Raw genomic sequence first — 22579 nt, 5'->3', positions numbered from 1 at the left:
GTTATTTATTTTTGCAGCTATGCGGTGAATGTGTCTCGGTCCTCTAGGTAATATGTAAGCACATACTAATAATAATAATTTTATTTTATTTCGCGTCATTCATTTGATTGCATCCCACAACGCTGCACATCAATTAGCCAATCCCTTACACAGATTATACAAAAACAAAGCCCCACAACTTACATTTATCCATTGCCTACTCTTGTAACTGTTACACTTCCTCTAGATCTGAACTTTCTATGGGTACCAGACAGGTTTTCCTCCTCCCCAATACGCAGCTCTGTGTGATGTTATTCAAGCCTATGGACACAACCATCCTCTGTTAGGAAGATGTTCAAGGAATTATCTTTCATAATTATTAAATTTAACATCAGAAACTGTGTCGCAGCGGATAAAATCCTGTTAATAATGGCAAAGCCAGATAACACAATCCCACCATTCCGGAACAAGGATGTTAGCATACGCTCTCTTCTTCTGTGAGCAGCCCATTCTGTAAGCCAGGGGTGCGGAACCTTTTTTCTGCCAAGGGCCATTTGGATATTTAAAACATCATTCGCGGGCCATACAAAATTAACAACTTAAAAATTAGCCTGTTATATTTGGTCAAACATTTAATTAACTCACCCATAATGTGATGGCTGGAACTGCTTCTCTTTGATGAGGCGTGTGATGTTAGCTGGTATTGATGATGTTGCTACTCACAACTGCTTTTCCAGGTTTGCATCGGTCAGTCTGGAGCGCAGTCGACTCTTTGCGATGGTAAGTTTTGAAAACAACTGCACGCAGCAGTAAGTTTTTCTGAACACAGATGCATATTTCAATGCATGTTTCCTCAAAGTGGGAAATTCATCATTGCTTATGTAACATTTATATAACTCAAGCAGTGGGAGGTTGTTGTACCTAGCTTTCAGCTCATCATCGCTTTGCAGCTGAATTATTTCGTGTTGTAGGTTATCAGGCACATCAGCTGGTTCCACATTGAACGGTGTAGCAAAGATGTTCAATTCCATTTGTTTACTTTTCACGTCCTTCAATCTTTCATTAAATGCCTCAATTAGTTTCGCATATTCACCAGCATTTTCAAGTGTCGTAGAAGGCTTTTGTCCTTCTAGAGTGGGGAAATGCAATGTGTTATTCCTTTCGAGTTGCACTTTCCACAGCCTTAATTTAGCTTCAAATAATTTCACGTTTGAAAGCAAGGAGCTGAGAAGCTGGTTGGGGCCCTGCAGCTTGACGTTCAGCTCTGAGAGGTACTTGGTAATGCCCACCATGAACGCTAAATCACACAACCACTTGCTATCATTGAGTACCCTGACATGTTTTCCCTTCATCTCCATGAACTGCTTGACTTCATCCCATAGTTCGTAAAACCGCATGAGCATGTTCCCGCGACTCAGCCACCACACTTCACAGTGATAAACAAGATCACCGTAATTCTAGATTTGAAGCTTTCGTGACTGCAAGGATTCATACTCTTAGTTCTCTCGGTAAAGTCACGTAGGTAAAAAATGAAATAAAATTTTATAAAAATAAAACAATAAAAATCACGACGTTTCGGAGGCAACACAAGCTTCCGTCTTCAGGTGAAACCGTCACAGCAAAATATCTGTACCTTATATAGTGGTTAAGGGGGGAGGAGCCAGGAAGGGCAGCGGGGGAGGAGGAGTTGTGAATATGGTCAAGCACTGCTTCTGTTATGCTGCTGGGTGGGTAAATTAATTAAATACGATTATTTTTATTAAATTTTATTTCATTTTTTACCTACGTGACTTTACCGAAAGAACTAAGAGTATAAGATCACCGTACTCAGAGTCATTCAGTAACTCCTTAAATTGGCGGCTGTTAAACCCTCTGCTTTTGACAAAATGTATGCATGACACTACTGTTGACATCCCATTGTTGAGCCGCAACGACTGTGCACAGATACTTTATTGGTGTATGATGCAGTAGCATATAATTAAATCACTTGGATCAAGACTGTGACGATTCAGTTCTTTCTTGACAAATGAAATTAACCATTTTTTGCGAGCCAACCATGGCTGGAGCTCCATCTGTAGTAAAGCCACTAAACTTTTCAAATGTTAGCTCAAGTTTTTTCATTGATAAAACAAGTTTCTCAAACAAGTCCTCACCTCTTGTAGTGCCATGCATGGCTTCCAGTGACAGCAGTTCCTCTCGCGTGCCAATCTGCAGTTATCCCACGAACGAAAACGGCCAGTTGGGCAGTATTTGTTATGTCCGTTGTCTCGTCACAAGCCAGACAGAAAAATTGGAAATCTGCAGAATACTTTAGTGTTTTTTCAATATCTTGTGCAAAGTCAGTAATCCGATCTGAGACGGTTCTCCGGGATAAACTAACACTCTGAAACAATTTTACTTTGTCTGGTGCTAACTCCGCAGCAGCCACCATGCACTCTATCACAAACTCTCCCTCTATATGAGGCCTCAACGTCTTTGCAATTAGCTCGCTCACTACATAACTCGTCTGAAATACGTTGTCTCTGCCACAACGAGGCCGAGGGAAAGCGGCTTGTGATTCCAAACTCCGCTGAAGAGCATTGATTTTATCCAGACGCATTTGGCCTCCCAATTCATTGAGTTTAGCATGTTTTGAGCTGTAATGACGCTCCAGTTTGGCTTTTTTCAATTACTGCTAACACATCGCCACAAACTCGGCATACAGGTTTGCCTTTGACTTCAACAACAATTTTTTTTGTCCATTTCTCTTGGAAAGATCGATACTCTGCATCAACTTTTCATTTCTTCGTAGTCGCCATTTGTAGGATGTCACACCGCTTAAGTTTTAATAGCTATCCAGTGTGTGTGTGTCGCCAGCGACGCGATTATTCAGTAAAGCAAAGCTACTGAGCAGGATGGGGGCCGTCACGTCATTGTGGACGGGAGCAACGTCGCCATGGCTCGCGAGTGGAAGTGAGCGAATGAGTGAGGAGGCCGTGATGGCGGGGAGGAGGCCGTGATGGCGGGGAGGATGCCGTGATGGCGGGGAGGATGCCGTGATACACTCACTAATCATACACTGACCCACTCACACATCATACACTGACTCACTCACACATCATACGCTGACTCACTCATCATACGCTGACTCACTCACACATACACTCACACAACCACTGACGCATTCACTCATCATACACTCACTCACAATACCACTCACTCACATCATACACTGACTTACTCATCATACACTGGGAGTGACGCATACTGCCAGCTATGGCTGGAAGTTTGGTCGTACATGTTATGTATATCGTGTATTGTTAAATTTGAATCACAGTTCCTATGATCACTGTTATTACATTGTTTTTATAGCTTTATTTTGGTGATTTCGAAAACATATGGTTAAGCCATGTTTCTTGCAGAAGTGCGGAGTTGGCCTGATAACTTTAATCTAAATTGTCTCATGGTTGTTATTGTTTGACTTGCATCACACTGGGATTTTTGCACACAGCGTTGTAATACGGTGTTTTTTTCTGGAAGATTTGCTTGTTTATCCAGGATGTTTCTGTTGCGCGTCATCGCTTTAAGATGTTCTCTGTTAATATTTTATATGTTGCGGTTGCACTGGACTCAAGAGTCGCATGGCTCACAGGGCTATACCTAATAAATGGAACTTGATTTTGCTTTGATTGCTGTTCTAATCCTGCATCTTGTATTTGGAACATATCCAACGTTCGTATCATCGACTCTTGAGGTCTTTTCTGTGTACTGTCATTTCCTTAATCTTCATCAGAAATTCAGTTTTTGCGAGGATTTGTTGATCGTGGACGTGTGGATAAAGGTTGGATTGGAGGTATTATCTGTCGACAAAGAATTCGACAACATCGTCGTCAATCATCGGAGGCAAGGTCATCTCATCGCATCTCGTCTCATCATCACCGTATCGCCGTAGTTTCGCCGCAGTGTGTTAACACTTTCGCAACATGTACACTCCCAGCCTGCCTGGCACTGACTGTCCTCTGAGCCACCGCAATACAGGCAGACGAGCCATGGGCAGCCGACGAGAAGCATACGTGTCTGTCCTGTCATGTAATCGTATGTGTCCTTTTCGATTTAAAGCTTTCGTGACTGCAGGGATTCATCTTCTTGTTTCTTTCGGTAAAGTCACGTAGAAGGGAAGTAATAAAATAATAAAAATAAAACATAATAAAACAATTCTCACGACGTTTCGGCTACAACGCAAGCAGCCGTCTTCAGGTGAAGAATGAGACACTACCAAACTAGGAGCTTATATATAAGCTGCATTGGGGGTTGAAGAGCGCCTTAACAAAAAGAATGTGCATGTGAAGAGGGATTTAGCATATTCATGGAAAATGCGTAGGCGTTGGGCGGGGGGGTGTCAAAGTCATATTATGCCCATGCATTATGCAGGATCAGCAGCAACCAAGGGGGTGCAGGGATTAGCAGTAACAAAGGAAAGGAATGTTAATGATATGTAGCTGCAGTTACTCAACAACCACGTAGAAAACTAAAGTATAAACTACATAAAAAACTAAAGTATAAACTGCATCGCACCATCAGTATACTTACTATACTCTATAATAAGCTGAGTTACTAACAGCAAGTAATACATTACAATTTTACCTCGTAAAAATTCTATAATAAAAATTCTATAATAAGCATATTATAGAATTTTTACGAGGTAAAATTGTAATGTATTACTTGCTGTTAGTAACTCAGCTTATTATAGAGTATAGTAAGTATACTGATGGTGCGATGCAGTTTATACTTTAGTTTTTTATGTAGTTTATACTTTAGTTTTCTACGTGGTTGTTGAGTAACTGCAGCTACATATCATTAACATTCCTTTCCTTTGTTACTGCTAATCCCTGCACCCCCTTGGTTGCTGCTGATCCTGCATAATGCATGGGCATAATATGACTTTGACACCCCCCCCGCCCAACGCCTACGCATTTTCCATGAATATGCTAAATCCCTCTTCACATGCACATTCTTTTTGTTAAGGCGCTCTTCAACCCCCAATGCAGCTTATATATAAGCTCCTAGTTTGGTAGTGTCTCATTCTTCACCTGAAGACGGCTGCTTGCGTTGTAGCCGAAACGTCGTGAGAATTGTTTTATTATGTTTTATTTTTATTATTTTATTACTTCCCTTCTACGTGACTTTACCGAAAGAAACAAGAAGACGTATGTGTCCTGTCTATCCCATAATGGACATTCCTTGGTTGTCCATCAAAATTTACGTTATTATTAGGATTCACTTAATATAAATTTATGTTGCTATGAAAAAAGCTCCTAGATTAATTGAATTTCGAGTTCCGCCTGCGGTTGCCTTGGCAGGGCCAGACGAAATGATTTCGCAGGCCTTATACGGCCCGCGGGCCTGACGTTCCCCACCCCTGCTCTAAGCAAACATACCACTGGATATAGACCAAAAGATAATACGTGTCGTCATACACATTCAGCACCACCTTTGCATTGTATTATTTACACAGCATATGCAAATAAATGGGTGTTGTAATGTTTTACGTGTTAGGTGTGTTTACAAGCTGTGCAATAGGGGTTCACAACCCAACGTTAAACATTGAAAAAACAAATCGTGCCAGTCTCTAAGGGAGCCTTGTAACAGACAGAGGATTACTGCACAGAGTTCAGGAGACTCGCAGCAAGAACCTGTCATGCTCCATCATCTTCTGATCTATGTGGCTCTTGGGGCAATGGGTAAGTGCTGTTCTCATTAAGAATACTCACGAATCAGTAAAGCATTTTAAACCAACGCCAACCAGTAATTTAATCACAAGTTCAAAGTGATGTTCTACTCAAATGAGTATTGAGCTGGCACTTATCTCCTGTTTTACAACCCTGTGAGCCTTTGGTGGATATTCAACATTTCCTCTGGTGGGGAGACGTGTTTATCCATAGGAAAATCACTGTTGACTTCTGAGACCACTGTTAGTAATTGTATCGAATCCAGAGGGATGATGGGCTTGTCAGTCCCTGCAACCAGAATTTGAACCTTTCGGTTGCGAGCCGCTGGTTCTGCTGCTCAGCCACAGGGTCGGATATGGGTTAATCTAGCCCTGGCTGTCCCGCTCTACTGTGATAGTAATGTGCCGTGCCGCATGTAATTCGCACTCCCCAGAATGTACGCTGCCCCCAGTCACCATTTGCCGTGTGATATTTATTACCCCCGGGTTAGGCTTGGAGTTAGGGTTCCACAGTGGCGAGATGTGAACTACCTCGGAGGTCGTGGGATCGATTCCGACCCTGACGCATGGACCTTTGGAGTTTGCATGTTCTCCCCATGGTCGCTTGGATTTTTCTCTGGGTCTTTCGGGTTTTGCCTCCACATTTAGAAACATGCGTTTAAGAGTATTTAAGAACGGGAGACACAGCAGAGCCTCACCATTCTGGCGAATTGCCCGATTATTCTGGATGCAATTACCAGCGAAACGTCGTACTCAAATTGTAAATGTTGTGGTTTCACGCTTCAACACACCGGTGGGCTAAAGCAGTGAACTATTTGTCTTTTGTCAACGTGACACTTTTTTACTGATTGGCCGTGTCGAGTGGTGGAGGGTTACGACACATTTATAAATAACGCGATCTAAACCCAAAAACGTTGATTATGAGTATTTGGCTGTTTTAAAGTTCCACATTATTGAGATATCAGTTGTGGCTCGGTCGCTTCTGAAAAATATCTGTATAGCTCAGTAGGCCTTACCAGGTAAACATAGTTTTTCTATACCTCAACAGATTTTCAAACTAAAGGTTGTCTTATGCAGGTTGAGGTTATTTAGGGACACCCTGAAATGTATCATGAATGTTGCTACTGGCGTATAACATTTTGATGGCCTACAAATTGGTCCCCCAGCCAGACTATGCTGGTGCCGTGTACATGTGCAGGCGCCCAAGAGGTACGAGACCAGAGACAAGAGGCTATGTGGCCTGTATAGTGGGAGAGGTCAGGACACAGATGGCGAGCGTGAAGATGAGTAGGAATAGAGTGTATATATGTCTACTCGTGCATTAGCACCGTGGTAAAGTTGGTTTGAAGTTCGATATCCATTTTATTTTTGAAACGGAATCTCACCTCCACGCCTCAAACCTGAAATCATGGCCAGTTGTGAATTCCTTCACGACCTTCGCTTTGTGCTGTTAATGGCCTATGGGGAAAAATAGCTTGCCCATTTCCAATTGTGATAGGCACGTGTACATATATATAAAAAATGTGTATAGGATTCAAAGCACAACTCACTTATTTTCCAGAGCTCACCCCACGACCCTTTAATCTCTCCCTTGTAACCACCATCGTTACTGTTCGCTCTTCATATTCCCGTTACGTCCACAAATTTACGTGCGTAATGAATAGCATTTTAATTATTATGATATTGCTATCACTCATTCCCCATTCATTCAATCCGTCATCATTTACTGTTATCAATTTCGCTTTCACAGATTTGCCCGTTGCTTTCTCCCATGTATTTTATTCACCTCATCGCCACCATGACATGCATTAGTACCGTTCTTAATTTTTTGTAAAGCGCCTTACTTAAGACGCTATATACATTATGATAAGATGAGAGGTGGGAGGGCAGAAAGGTAGGAAACGAAGGCAGAATGGAGAGGTAACAATCTGATAGGAGAGGTGAAACGGAAGGTCGTAACCGTTGGTCATTGGGGTTGTTTGACAATACTTCACCACGCTGCACGGTGTGATCTGATAAATGTAAGTGCCCAGGTTCGTTTCACACATCACCTGCTGCTGTTGTTAACCATGGCGGGGAATCAAGCCCCACTGGGCGGATTCATAGCAGAGTTCACTAACCACTAAGGTCAGTGATTTCTACTACTTTTATTTGGAAAACCACTAACTGTGGTGTTAGCGTTACATTGCTACACTTAACTACTGTAGGTTCAAAGTCTCAAAGCAATAACCTGTTTGTGTGACTCCACACACTCCAGTCTCTCAAGTTTCAATATCTGCACAGAGGCAGAAAAGAGTGAGATCAAATGAAGTTGCCTATTTTTTGCGATTTTACACATGATAATCAGAAGTTATAGGCATCGCTTTCATGTTTTAATGCTCATCATATAATATGATGACAGTCAAAATGCTCATCTTTGTTGGTGGTCCTGAGCCGTTTGTGGAAATTCCAAATTTTTTGGACGTGATCCAGTCTCGCTTGACCCCATTTTTGACTTGCCCCAAAGTTTGAGGCTCTACTCATTATAAGCGATCCTGGAGAGACGATGTATTGGTGGAGTTTATCCTCAACTTGCATTCGCACAGGCCTCCTTTCAAGTGTGAACTCGAGATCGGGATGTCATCTTGGCCAAAGCCATTAACGCCACCACACCTCGCCAACACCTTCTACCCTCTGCCAGAATATACAGCTGCTGCACAGTAGATACGTGACTTCCACTATCCACCCTCAGGATCTCCCACCGTCCGCTCTTAGGTCTTCCCCTTGGTCGTCGGACTCGTGGAGACCACTCCAATGCCTGTCGCAGTAATTGGCCCTCCTCCGCCCTGCACACGTCCCACCCAACACCAAAACACTTGTCTACAATGTTAATTTCTTCTGCATTGCTGATCCCATTCTGCCATGCAATTCCCAGCCTCACACAGCTGGGCTCAACAACAATTCATTTTCAAGCTGCTTAATTAGAGTTCAGATCTCTAAGCCATACAATAACACATGGAGCACTCCTGCCTCAAATACCATGTTCTTTACACTCAGCCCTATCTCTCTTCACTTCCAAAGTCGTTTATGTAGCCCATCACAACCCTGCCCTGCTCTAGCAATACCCTTCTTTAACTGCTTCTCATAGACCCCTGCATTTTGAACGTCACTGCCCAAGGACACAAAGTCCTCAACTACGTTAACATTCTCTCCTAATGGGACTCTTAATCATTCCTACTATAATCACCCAGGAATGTCTCTCCTTAACGCTCGTGACGTCACTACACATCGACCAGCCCCCCTCATTAATATTCATGAGCAGGTGACATCACTCAATATGGAGTACTGCCCCCCCCCTCACTAATAATCATGAGCAAGTGACGTCACTCCACATCGAATAGCCCCCCTCAATCATAATTATGAGCAGGTGACGTCCTCCAAATGGACACCCCCCCAATTCAGAATAATTAGCGGCTGACGTCACTCCACGTGGGGGGCCGAGGCGCCTCCTCCCCCCTCCTCGGCGTCAACTTACAACCCTCACTACCAAGGCAGTACACTCATGTCACGCGATCTCCGTAACGTTATTGAGACATCAAAGTAAAAAGGACGTCATGATGAATAAGGGTTTATAAATCTTGACTTAAAGCTTTCTTGACTGCAGGAATTCATATTCTTTGGGTCTTTCGGTAAAGTCACGTAGAACAAAGAAATTACAAAAAACTGCAATGTTTCGATTGCAACACAATCAATCGTCATCAGGAGAAGAAAATAGGGGGAAAGCTGCTGAGGCAGGATGTTTTAAAGGTTTTAAATGGGTGTAGTCCAAGGGTCATAAACGAAGTGGGCGGGGCTAGTGATGTTAAAGTGAGAAATTTTCATGTAAATGTAAGCAGCAGGAGGAAAAAAAGAGGGTGAAAGCTGCTGAGGCAGTATGTTTTAAATGTTTTAAATGGGTGTAGTCCAAGGGTCATAAACGAAGTGGGCAGTGCTAGTGATGTTAAAGTGAGAAATTTGCATGTAAATGTAAGAAGTGTCATCAGGAAGAAAAAAGAGGGGGAAAGTTGATGTCTCGGCCTTGCTTTGCGCTGCGTTGCACCACTATCTGAATAGATAACCTCGTATTCAATTTCGATTTAAAGCTTTCGTGACTGCAGGGATTAATCTTCTTGGTTCTTTCGGTAAAGTCACGTAACCTCGTATTCAATAAACCTTCGGAGCCAGGGTGAACATCCGACTCCAAACATATTTAATGAATTGAATGAGTTAAAACTGATGGGAAAACACAGCACAAAATACAGGATCTGTTAATATTTGGAAATATCAATACAATTAATGAAAACTACAGCATCATAACATTGTCTTAGATAACATGAAACTCAACAATAGATCCTGGATGGACCAGGCACCTACATTAGTACTGAATAGCTATACAAGAGAATAATCTACTGTCTTAAATAAGGGCAGATCGTGTAATCACCATTCTGTAGCCTAAATGTACAGCACTGCACATAACACTGAACTGTGGATGAGATATTTTGTCATCCTTGCTCTCAAGATCGCAATAAGGTTACATGAGTACAAGTCTGACTCGACTTTTTCAATTAAAAGTAACATTCACAATAATGCAAGTGGCAGGCTTCGTTGTTAACTAGGCCTCATATTTATAATAACAATTTAACAGCATTATAAAGGCATTTACAGCATTATAACGGCCATCCACACATTATAAGAGCATTCCCAGTATTATAAGAACATAAACAAACTTACAGACAATGCTTCTTAAAGTCCTACAATGAACATATGCACCTGTCTTCACTGAGACGCTATTTGTGCCTCCATTTTGTACTCTCTGTAATGGCTGACACCCTGCCGCATGGCTTAGAGAATGTCAAATCGTAACTTCCTGGTTACGTGACCAAACTCAACATCAATACAGGAAATTCCTGTGTATGTACACCCCCACACCTGCCGTGAGGCAGAACAGTTGCTGAGGCAGGCTGTATTAGAGGTTTGAAATTGGTGTAACCCAAGGGTCATAAACGAAGTGGGCAAGGCTAGTGATCTTAAAGTGAGAAATTTGCATATATAATTGGATAGCTACCTCCACAACGAGGGTGCGGAGGTGGCCATTGTATTGTGAGAGATTAGCATGTCAATGTAAGATCGCAGAACCGCCGCCACATCGAGGACAAATAACTACTTACATCGGAAGGTAGGATGGAAACATCACAGCCAGTTATGACTTAAACTGGTTAATAACATCCTTCCAATGATTGCTCAGTTTGTACCCATATTCTCGGTTGAAATTGTGTCTATATATCTGGATGGTTTCATGAACGAATCTTTGTTGATAGCCAGTGGGTTTGCAGAGTACCTTTGTCTTGGAGAAATCAATTTCGTGTGAGCCCACAGCATTAAAACAATGATCAGCCACTGCCGAGGTATTGGTCCTACCGTGTTTCAGATCTGCCTTTTGTTCATGAACACGGTCCGAGACATGTCACTTAGTTTCCTCAATGTAACTACTGCCGCAGACACAGCTTAGTTTGTAGACGCCGGAGTATTGCATGTGTAGAGGTATTATTGTGCATTCCCCACGCTGTTAGCCGGAAAATATCTATAGGGGCGGAAGAGGGGCTGAGCCCCAGTGGTAAGGGACTATGGCCAACGGTAACCAAGATGCAGACCTCAGATCCTAGGAGGGGGCTGGGGGATGACATCACCCCCAGGTCCTGCAGGAAGGTTCAGGAAGGAAGGCGTGGCCGGGGCAGAGCGAGCCATGGCCCGAAGACCGAAGAGCCTCCTGGAAGAGAAGAGCCCAATGGGCAGAGCCGTACCCCTCGCAAGGGTCAGCTCAAGCTTACACCAGTGAAGACCAGCTTCACTCAAGAAGCGTGTAGATTAGCTAAGTGAGATGCGTACTAGCCCGGAGGGGCTAACTCCTTAGTGTATCGGGTGTAAGGGGCCATTACCCCTTTGTGTTAAGTAAGTATTGTTAAATAAATACATGTTGGCTCAGAGAGACTCTCCTCTAGTCATTTAACCCACGAGACATGTCAGGCATCACATCCTTCAAAGAAGGGATCAGATCACGAATTTTATGTGCTGTGTTGAATAGAACCTGGATCTTGTGTTTGCTCATGATTTTGGAAATATTTTGGTGACCCCTGCTATGTATGACAAGGTGATGGTTTTTATTGGGTCCTCAGATGGTTCTTTTCCAACGGTTGGGGTGATAGCTTTACGGATTGTGTAGTCTGAATATCCATTCATCTTGAGAGCTTGGTGTACGTGTTCCAGTTCACTGGCTAGGTGGTGATGGTCGGACATACATCGAGCTCTATAGTGTAGAGTTTTGATGAGGGAGTTATTCTGGGATGGATGGTGGTGGGAGTCAGGTTTTAGGCATCCATATGGGTCACTTTGTTGTAGACAGAGTTTCCCATTGATCCATCTGGTCTCTTTTCGATTAAAACATCAAAGAATGGTAACTTGACCTCCTTTTGCACCTCCATGGTCAATTTGATGGCTGGGTGTATGTAATTGATGTGGTTAAAGAAATTGGTTCAGAGCCGTTAGGCCATGTGGCCAGATGACGAACGTGTCATCTATGTACCTCTTCCACAAGGATGGATATAGAGTGGATGCCTGGATGGCATCAGTCTCAAAATGTTCCATGAAACATTGGCTACAACTGGAGATAAGGGAGAACCCATTGGGGTACCTTCAACTTGTTTGTAGAATGTTCCATTCTGGTGTAGTAAATGTTGGTGAGGCAGTGTCTAACCAGGGCCGGTACATCAGCATTCAGTCCTTGTTGGACCAAATCTTCAATGATTGCAATGGTGTCAGGCACAGGAACTTTGGTAACCAAAGAGACTACATCGATACTAACGAGAAAATCACCTGGAGATAGTGAGATGCCCTTATTTAATGATACCAAGTGAGCTGAGTTAAGTACAGCTGAGGTGGTCTTACCAGTGAATGGTTTTATGGTCTCAGACAGACATCGGGCCAGTTTGTAGGTGGGTGAGTCAATGGTGGAGACGATAGGACGAAGTGGTGTACCTTCGTTATGGAATTTTGGTAAGCCCTACAATCTGGGTGGTCTAGCAACAGAGGGTGTTAAGGAAAACCGCTTGGTTGGTTCGATTTTACATTGAAATTGACATGCTAATCTCTCACAATACAATGGCAACCTCCGCGCTCTTGTCGTGGAGGTAGCTCTCCGATCTTACATTTACATGCAAATGTCTCACTTTAACATCACTAGCCCCGCCCACTTCGTTTATGACCCTAGGGCTACACCCATTTCAAACCTCTAAAACAGCTTGCCTCAGCAGCTTTCCCCCTCTTTTTTTCTCCTGATGACGATAACTTGTGTTGCGATCGAAATGTCGTTTAAAAAAAAATTGTTCTACGTGACTTTACCGAAAGACACAAAGAATAAGGGATTCTAACTTTAAAATGAAATAGGTTTGTGTCAACGCGCCCTAAAAAATTGCACACGCATTAATGCAATATCACGTCGCAGTCTGCTTTTCACTTGCAAGTTTCAGATTTACTGCAATACACCCGTCCTTGGACGAGCAAAAGGCTAGTTATGAAAGAATATCTATGCCCCCTCGTATTTCCATCTGCAACTTAAGGTCACCCCAGTTCTTCAATATCCATCACTTAATCCTGATATGCCTGCAAACTACCACGCTATTTCAAATCTTCCATTCTTACCGAATGTCATCAAACGTGCCATATACGATCATCTAATTAACCGTTTTCTTTAACATTAACCTCTTTGACCAAGTTAAATCTGTTTTTTAATCACTTAACCAATCTGCTTTAATTCTTGTCTCAAATGACCTTTTTTTCTCCTGACTCTGGATCTCTTTCTTCCTTGGTTCTCATGTATTTATCCTCTGCATATCTGCATTTAAGACCATTGATCATTCTATTTTCTTCGAGTGCCTTCACATTCATGTCGGCTGGTTAGAAAGGCATCGAACCAGCCGACATGAATGTTAAGGCACTCTCATCGTCTGTATTACGTTTCTAGAAATTAGATAGATCGTTTATTGTCATTGTCACCAGTACAACGAAATTTAAAATACTCACCAGTCAGGGCATCATTCATAAATTTAAATTAAATAAAACAAGAAAATAAAAATAAAATTAAATGAAAGATAATCAATTTATACTATATATAAAAACAGCCCAAGTATACCCACATACCCACATAAGGTTACATTTTGTCATTACACATCTCTATTTCACAGTCAATTGTAAACACTATTACTTAATAATTAATTAGCATTATTGAGTGTGGTGATCGCTGTAGGATAAAAGCTATGTTTGAATCTGTTTGTCCTTGTTTTGACTGATCTGAATCGTCTGCCTGATGGCAACAGCTCAAACAGTGAGTGTCCAGGGTGAGAAGAGTCCTTTATAATGTTCTGTGCTTTTTTGATGCAACGTGAACTGTGTAGTTCTTCCAGTGTGGGGAGATGGCAGCCGGCGATCTTTTGGGCTGTGTTGATGACCCTCTGGAGCGCTTTCCTCTGAGCCACTGTGCAGCTGGTGTACCATACACAGATGCAGTATGTAAGAATGCTCTCGATGGAGGCTCGGTAGAAGGACACCAGCAGTTTCTGTGTGATGTTATTATTCCTGAAAATTCTCAGGAAGTAAAGTCTCTGCTGGGCCTTTTTCAGAAGCTCAGTGCTGTTAGCGCTCCAGGTCAGGCCCTCCCCAATGTGGACTCCCAGGAAGCAGAAGTCTGCCACCCTCTCCACACAGTCCCCGCTGATGATTAGTGGTGGAGTGTCCGTTTTCTTTCTCCTGTAGTCTATTATGAGCTCCTTGGTCTTTGCGGTGTTAAGGAGCAGGTTGTTGCCCCTGCAGTATGCTGTCAGCCGTTCCACCTCGTCCCTGTAGGCAGACTCATCCCCCCCAGAGATGAGCCCCACCACTGTGGTGTCATCAGCAAACTTCACAATGGTGTTGCTATGGTGGACGGCGGCACAGTCATGTGTGTAGAGGGAGTAGAGCAGGGGGCTCAGTACACAGCCCTGGGGGGAGCCGGTACTGAGGCTCAGGGCTGTGGATGTATGACGGCCCACTCTGACCCTCTGTCTGCGGCCCGAGAGGAAACTATATATCCACATGCAGGTGGAATGTGGAATCCCCAGGTCGCCCAGTTTTTCCACCAGTTTGTGTGGGAGGATGGTGTTGAACGCGGAACTGTAATCCACGAAGAGCATCCGCACATAGCTCCCCTGCTGCTCCAGGTGTGACAGTGCAGCATGTAGTGCTGTGGCCACGGCGTCCTCCGTGGATCGGTTCGCTCTGTAGGCAAGCTGGTGGGAGTCAAGGTTTCGGGGCAAGCTTCCTATGATGTGACTCCGGACCAGTTTTTCAAAGCACTTCATCACCACTGGCGTGAGTGCTACTGGCCGGTAGTCGTTGTAGCTGGAAATGTGGGTTTTTTTGGGCAGCGGGACTATGGTGGAGGACTTTAGGCAGGTTGGTACAGTGGACTGTTCCAGAGACAGGTTGAAAATCCCTGTGAAGACTCCAGCCAGCTCGTCAGCACAGTCCCTCAGCACACGTCCCGGGACGCCATCAGGTCCCGCAGCCTTCCTCGGGTTGACGGCCCGCAGCGTGCGCCTCACCTCATGCTCCTCTACTGTGAGGTTTAAGCTGCTGTGGACCGTGAGGTTTGGTGATGCTGTCCCTTGTGGTGTCACCTCAAAGCGGGCAAAGAAGAGGTTCAACTCCTCTGCCAGAGCGTTGTCACCATCAGCAGCTCCGCGGTTGGCCCTGTAGTTGGTGAGGTGCTGGACTCCCTGCCACACCTGCCTGCTGTCGTGACTGTCCAGGCGTTCCTCAATCCTCCTCCTGTAGTCTGCTTTGGTCTTGCGGATGCCTCTCTTCAGGTTAGCTCGGGCTGTACTGTAGAAAGCTTTGTCTCCGGAGTTGAAGGCGATATTCCTCTCCTTCAGCAGTTGCTGGACCTCCCGGGTCATCCAGGGCTTCTGGTTGGGGTAAACCCGAATGCGTTTGTCCACAGTGACAGTGTCTATGCAGTTTTTAATGTAGCACAATACACTATATGTGAACACCTCCAGGTCCTGATGTTCGAAGACCCCCAGTCGGTCCTATCAAAGCAGTCCTGCAGCTGCTGGGTGGCACCCTCAGGCCAGATGGCGACAGTTTTTGTGATGGTAGGAGCCGTTTTCTTGATGGGGGCGTATGCAGGGATCAAAAGCAGGGACACATGGTCAGACTGGCCCAGGTGTGGTAGTGGTCTAGCCCTGTAGCCTAGTTTGATGTTGGTGTAGACCTTGTCCAGAATCTTAGTTCCCCTAGTAGCACACTTAACATGCTGGTGGAATTTAGGGAGTGCTGCTTTTAAGTCTGCATGGTTGAAATCCCCTGCTATAATCAGCACAGCGTCAGGATACTTGCTCTGCTGAATGCTAATGCTGCCATGTAAAAGTCCAATAGCTGAGTTAGCATTAGCATCCGGTGGGATGTAAACAGCAGTTATCATGACCACAGTAAACTCTCTTGGGAGGTAAATCGGCCTGCATTTAACAGTCACATACTCCAGATCTGGGGAGCAGTGGCTGTCTACAGTCACAGTGTTAGTACACCAGCTCTTATTCACGTACACACAGAGCCCCCCTCCTCTGCTCTTACCGGAGTCTACTGTTCTGTCCTGGCGCTGTGCTGTGTAGCCTGCAAGCTCAATAGCAGAGTCCGGGATGGATGAATGAAGCCAGGTTTCTGTGAAAAGCAGAATGCAGCTGTCCTTCACTACGTTGCTCGCTGTAGTCTGTAGCCTCAATTCATCCATTTTGTTCGTGATGGATCTGGCGTTCGTGAGAAATAGGCTGGGTAGCGGTGGTTTGAGTGGCTGCCTCCGTAGCCTGGCTAGCGCACCGGCCCTGCAGCCTCGCCTCCGTCTTCTCTCTCTACGCCGCCTTCGCCTCCTCCCCGCCGGGATGATAATCCACGGAGAGCCGGGCCTCCTCGCTAACTCCACTGGAATCTTGTGAAGACGGAGAAACTCGCTTGTAACACTCCGATCGTAACATAGTCCGATCTTAAGGAGATCGTGCCGGCTAAAGGTGTTACTCGCCCGACAAAATGAACACAAAACAAGACATAACGCGAACATAAACAACCATACAAGGCACCGACCGGGTAGACACTGAGCTGCTGCAACTGTGTGCGCCGCCATCTTCATCAGCTTGTGAGAGGTGTCACATCCTCTCACAAGCTTCTGCTTTATTGTGTTCCCCAAGGGTCTATTCTGGGTCCTCTTCAATTCACCATATATATTCTTCCGCCTTGGCAAACTCATTTCAAGCTTTGGTATAAAACACCATTTCTACGCGGATGATACACAGATTTATATTCGTTTAAATCAACTTGATTCAAATTCCCTTTCCACCCTTTATTCCTTTCTTGCTGCAGTGTCTAACTTTCTCACAGCAAATGTTATTCAACTAAATAACTCTAAAATTGAAGTTATCTTGGGGGAAAAAATCAATTACCTCACAACATCAGCAAATCTACTGTCCATCTGCTTGAATCGGATCTTCATGTTAGTTAACAGGCAAAAAATCTGGGTTTAATTATTGACTCTAACCTCTCCTTTTCTTCTCACATTTCCTATATGTGCAAGACCACTTACTTTCATCTTCAGATTTCTCGTATCTGCAATTAATTCTCTGATACAGCTACAGAAACAATAATTAATACATTTGTAACTTCCAGGCTGGATTATTGAAATCATCTGTATTTGATGTTTGTTCATCTCTCATTCAACGCGTGTAGTACATTCAATACGCAGCTGCAAGAGTACTCACTCATACCCATAAGCACCATCATATTAGTGGGCCTTACCTAGTAAAATAAAAATTGTTTTTAATTTACATTACATTTACATTACATCCAATTTACGATTCATCAGTCCAGAATCACTTTCAAGATTGCACTCACTGTTTAAAAAATTATTCCCGTGCTAGCCCCTGCCTATATTATTCCTCTGATTTCAGTTGACTCCCCTCCCCAGGTTCTCTGTTCATCTTGTCTAGGTCTGCTCTCCACCCCAAAAATAAAACTTAAAACCATTAGTGAATGAGCTTTCTCATGCGCAGCCCCTGCAGTCTAGAATGCCCTCCCACTACACATCTAATAAGTCCAACATATTATTCAAATGTGAACTAAAGGCTTTTTATTCAACCAGGTATATGCTGAAAAATAGGTAATCACTTTTGGACATTGGACCAATTGATATTAAGTTGTCGTAACGTTTTGAAACTTCACCGCCGCCCCATCTGGCTTGGTTGGTAAGTTGGGATTGTGGTCTGGGATGTGTATATCTAATTGACTAATTTTTTTCTTTTGATAACTTATTTGTTGTTGTTTTTGTGCTATTTCTTATTAGTTTTTCATTTTTTATTTTGCTTGGTAGTAGGGTTTTCATTTGCGTTGTATGTATGTGTTGGGCTTCTTTCGCACCGTACGTAGCCAACCACGTATATGGGATTTGGTCCTTATATAATTAATGTAAAGCGTTGTGGGATGCTTTTGGCATTAATGGCGCTATATAAAATTTAAGTATTGTTATTATTATAGCTAAACCGGGGTTATTGTTGTCTTTGGGTGTGCTCTTTGAACCTGAATGTTGTAGCGTATTGTGTCTCTTCAACAGGGCATGTCTCAGCTCAGAACCGCATTGTCAACGGGGTGGAAGCAGCCCCACACACATGGCCCTGGCAGGTATATACCTCACACAGCAACAGCTGCCTTTCCCCACGAAGTGATGGTGACATCCTCCTTGGCGTTCGTGCCAGCAAAATCTGATTGAGCATGTGTTGGCTGGGCACGTGAGCTACATGACCCATCTAAAGTTTCCCTCACACGTCAAAGGGATTTTTTCTAAGGCATTTTTTGTCATATATAAGCTCCCAACATAATTCAACCCTGATATAACCCACTATTATTGTAAGCAGGTCAGCCTGAATGTTTCAAACCAGCATTAGGTGTTTCTGTAACGGGGTTCAATTACAGATTTTCCACGCTTTATGGAGATTTGGTTTGTACGATTTCATTTAGATGTGGCTAACCTGTTTCTACCCAAAATTCGCGATATGCGGTTTGAATTCACTCATGCCGCTATGCAGTCGGAAGTGGGATATTGTGCGTACTACTGTATGCGCCACTTTGCATGCAGCTGTCTCGTGCTGTGCATTGTGGATTGGGTGACTGCAGTCTATGCTACGCAATTTCACTTTGTGAGCCCTTATTTGGAATGCATCTACCGCATAAAGCGAGAGAAACCTGTACATAGCATAATATTTGCATACTGGCTGCAAAAAAACCCACAAGGAATTACACATCAGGCAGCTTCACAACAATATTACATCACCAATGCAATGCCAACGCCACTCATCTGATTGGGCATAAGACCTCTTGGCATCAGCACAATCCCCTCCCATCCCTCTCAACAACACCATCACTCAGATGAGGGACGGTAGCAGACCCGATAATAATAATAAAAAAAACAGATGGCAGTTAATCCCCACCTCTTCATGGATACTTTCAAGGATAACAGAAGGATCACTCCCTTCTCAGAATGGGTGGGCATCAGCATACTCTCCATGCCATTGTGGAGTAGTGGGGATGACGTCATTTGCGTGGTCTCAGTACACAGAGTTCAATGTTATAGGACAAAGGTCAATTCCCACCGTGTGCAAATTATCCCATGATTATACAGTGCACACAGTTCACCATTGCCTCACTGGGGTGGACCATCAGTGAACGTGTCCACTAGAGCCAACTGCCGCGAGCACACGCACTCTCCGGGCCAGCCCCGTACCATTCCAGTTCCAGCACGGTTAAATTTTGATTTAAAGCTTTCGTGACTGCAGGGATTCATCTTCTTGGTTCTTTCGGTAAAGTCACGTAGAAGGGAAGTAATAATAAAAATAAAACATAATAAACATAATAAAATTTTATTATGTTTTATTTTTATTATTTTATTACTTCCCTTCTACGTGACTTTACCGAAAGAACCAAGAAGATTTAGCACGGTTCACGAGCGGCTGTGGATATAATGCTTGATGTCCTTCTGTGTGCCTCAACTCGATAAACCCGACGTTGTTTTTTTTTCCGATGCAGGCGTCGCTACAGGCGCAGACGGGGACTGGCTGGTACCACGTGTGTGGTGGCTCGCTCGTGCGACAGCAGTGGGTGATGACCGCCGCACACTGCATCCAGTGAGTTGTGTTTGTGTGGCACAGGGTGTCAGGTAAGGGTCTGAGAGAAGCTCCACAGCCCCTCCCCATTAAAAGTCCCACATCAAGGTAATATTAATGGATCGCGGAGGGGGGGTACTAAGTAAGGTACAGTATTTATACGAGCTGTGTAACACTGAAGCTGCGCCCACCCTGCACGCATGCGTATTCTACAGTTTTTCAGCGTCTGATACGGCTGGAAACAGCCAGTACCAGCGGAGAGCCATGGGGTATGGATGCACGCCTCCATACGGCGTGGACTGGGGGACATCGCGCGTCAGCATTTCTTGTGTACAGGTTTCGAGTTGGAGTTCGAGAATAAAACGGAACCCACCTGGAAGAAGCCTCACGTCCATCGTTGTGTGCAATGCGGACACTAGAGTATGTTGGCATACTATCTTTAAATCAAATGTGCAGCCAACGATCTGGGCACGAGCTCAAACAGTTCGAAAGTGCTACATTTTCAATGGTGTTACAATCATCATCATTGGCCACAATCCACTAGATGAAGACCTCCCCAAGCTGTAGTCATCATATCATGGTCATGAGATGCAAAGGTCCCTCTAACTCATGCATGGTGGATGTCCTCTTAGATGTGGTCGTTTATTTTTCTGCTGGCCATTGCGAGTTTAGTCCAGTGTTCCGTATTGTCCCTCCTCGTGTATATTGTCTGCATTGACAAATGGATCAGATACGTGGATATCGACAGATAAATGAAACAAACGATGAATAGTGTGCAAAGGAGCTTAGAGACGTGCATCCTTATTAGTGCAATGAGTGGCAAGGAGAGCAAAAAATATAATAATAGGGGTTTTCCCCTTTTTTTCTCATTTCCTGCCATTTTCTGCCTAAAATATTAAAAAATTAACTTACACATAGGATGCACTTTTTTAATGTTTTACAATAATGTCTAATAGTGTATTGTATTACATTGCTCTGTTTTTTTCTTTTTTTACATTTTCTTGTTTCATTGTATGGAATGGCAGAGATTAGGGATTAATAAAGTACAACCATAACCACAATCATATAAACAGAAATCTATTTTATAGCAATATATTGTGGGGGACATTTTGAGCATATTTGAATATTGGGGGGGATGTGTCCCACCCAATAAATATTATAATTACGGCCTTGCTGCTGATCAAGATCCCTATTTATAATCTTGGTTTGCCACTGAATAAGCATGGGTTTCTTAAGTGCAGCGAATTCATGACTGTGAACTACAAATCACAGCCTACATTTGGTTTCAAATCTGGCCTAGGTCTGCAGATAATTTATTTTTGTAATACTGTAGAAGTTGAAAATTCTATGCTCCAACAATCCACAAGTTCTATAATTCTCAGCGCCCATGTGGTCCACAACTCCTATATAATTCACAGGGCCAGAGATCCCAAAATCAGAATTTTTTCTGCGGAAGTTTGGCTTTTATTTGCGGTGTACCGCCGGTTACAAAATCTACTGGGAGATCCCCCACATATCACCGTGGATTATAGGAGTTTCTCTTTATATATGTTTGTAGTTCACTCATGATTCGACTCCAATATCCTATGGTGATAATAAAAACCATTTAAATCCCTTTGTTAAGCTACTTCTCGATGAAGGCTTTCTCATATTGTCTAACTTCATGGGTATTGTTTAACCGTATTTCATCTTGGTGGTAAATGCAGAGCACTGAACGGGGGCATGGAGGGTGGGATGTGGTTGCAAAATCGGTTACGTTTGTGTAAAGTAGTAACTCGGCAGGAGACGACTTCACGGGTAGCACACTCTTTATTTTCACCAACTTGTAGTTACACGGATGACTAACACCCTACTTCGTTACACGGGTGACCAACACCCACTTAGCTACACGGGTGACGGACACCCACTCAGCTACAACTTCGTTACACGGGTGACCAACACCCACTTAGCTACACGGGTGACCAACACCCACTCAGCTACACGGGTGACCAACACCCACTCAGCTACACGGGTGACTAACACCCACTCAGCTACACGGGTGACCAACACCCACTCAGCTACACGGGTGACTAACACCCACTCAGCTACACGGGTGACCAACACCCACTCAGCTGTACTGACACGGGCTCTTACGCCCCGTAGCCTTCCGGGACACACCCAGCCGGGGTGCCCGTCTCGGCTCTGGGTACCACCGTCCCGACCCACACGGGCGTCGGACTACGGTCCCCCCAGTCTCGGCTCCGAGCCACACAGGGCCCCGGTCCCCACAAGGACGGCGGGACTAGGGGTCTCGGGCCCCTACCTCCTCCACCCCGTCTTCGGTCTTCAACTGGTTAACACTGACCACGAGTGCTCTCGCGCGTCCCCCTTTATACCCCTCCTGCGGACGTCGCTGAGAGTACCCACTTATCTGACCAATCACTGCGCACTCGCTACGATCCTCTTTTCCCAGCTTGTGTGAGCGCGCCTCACCACCGGCGCGCGCGTCCATGCCACGCCCACATCGCGTGCCCAACCCCGCGCCCCGTGATCCATCACTGCCGGCGCACGTCAATACCACCACTACATCACCCCCTACCACATAGCTCGCAGCCGACCCGGCTGCTAACAAAACATACAACACCCCTTCACTCCCATGTGTGCC

At 44.3% G+C, this 22579-nt stretch overlaps 1 protein-coding gene across 1 annotated transcript in view; it reads left to right on the top strand.

Moving 5' to 3' along the window:
- Window positions 1-22579, top strand: part of LOC133359236 (elastase-1-like) — a 63619-nt gene that overhangs the window by 4312 nt on the left and 36728 nt on the right. Inside the window, exons 2-3 of the mRNA XM_061577697.1 lie at window positions 18390-18457; window positions 19859-19956. Of these exons, the coding sequence (XP_061433681.1) occupies window positions 18390-18457; window positions 19859-19956 (166 nt within the window). The remainder of the gene's footprint in view (window positions 1-18389; window positions 18458-19858; window positions 19957-22579) is intronic.

Source organism: Lethenteron reissneri, chromosome 64 (genome assembly GCF_015708825.2).
Source record: "Lethenteron reissneri isolate LAM-NWPU_2019-01 chromosome 64, ASM1570882v1, whole genome shotgun sequence".
NCBI lineage: Eukaryota > Metazoa > Chordata > Hyperoartia > Petromyzontiformes > Petromyzontidae > Lethenteron > Lethenteron reissneri.
This window is presented reverse-complemented; position numbering and strand designations above follow the sequence as displayed.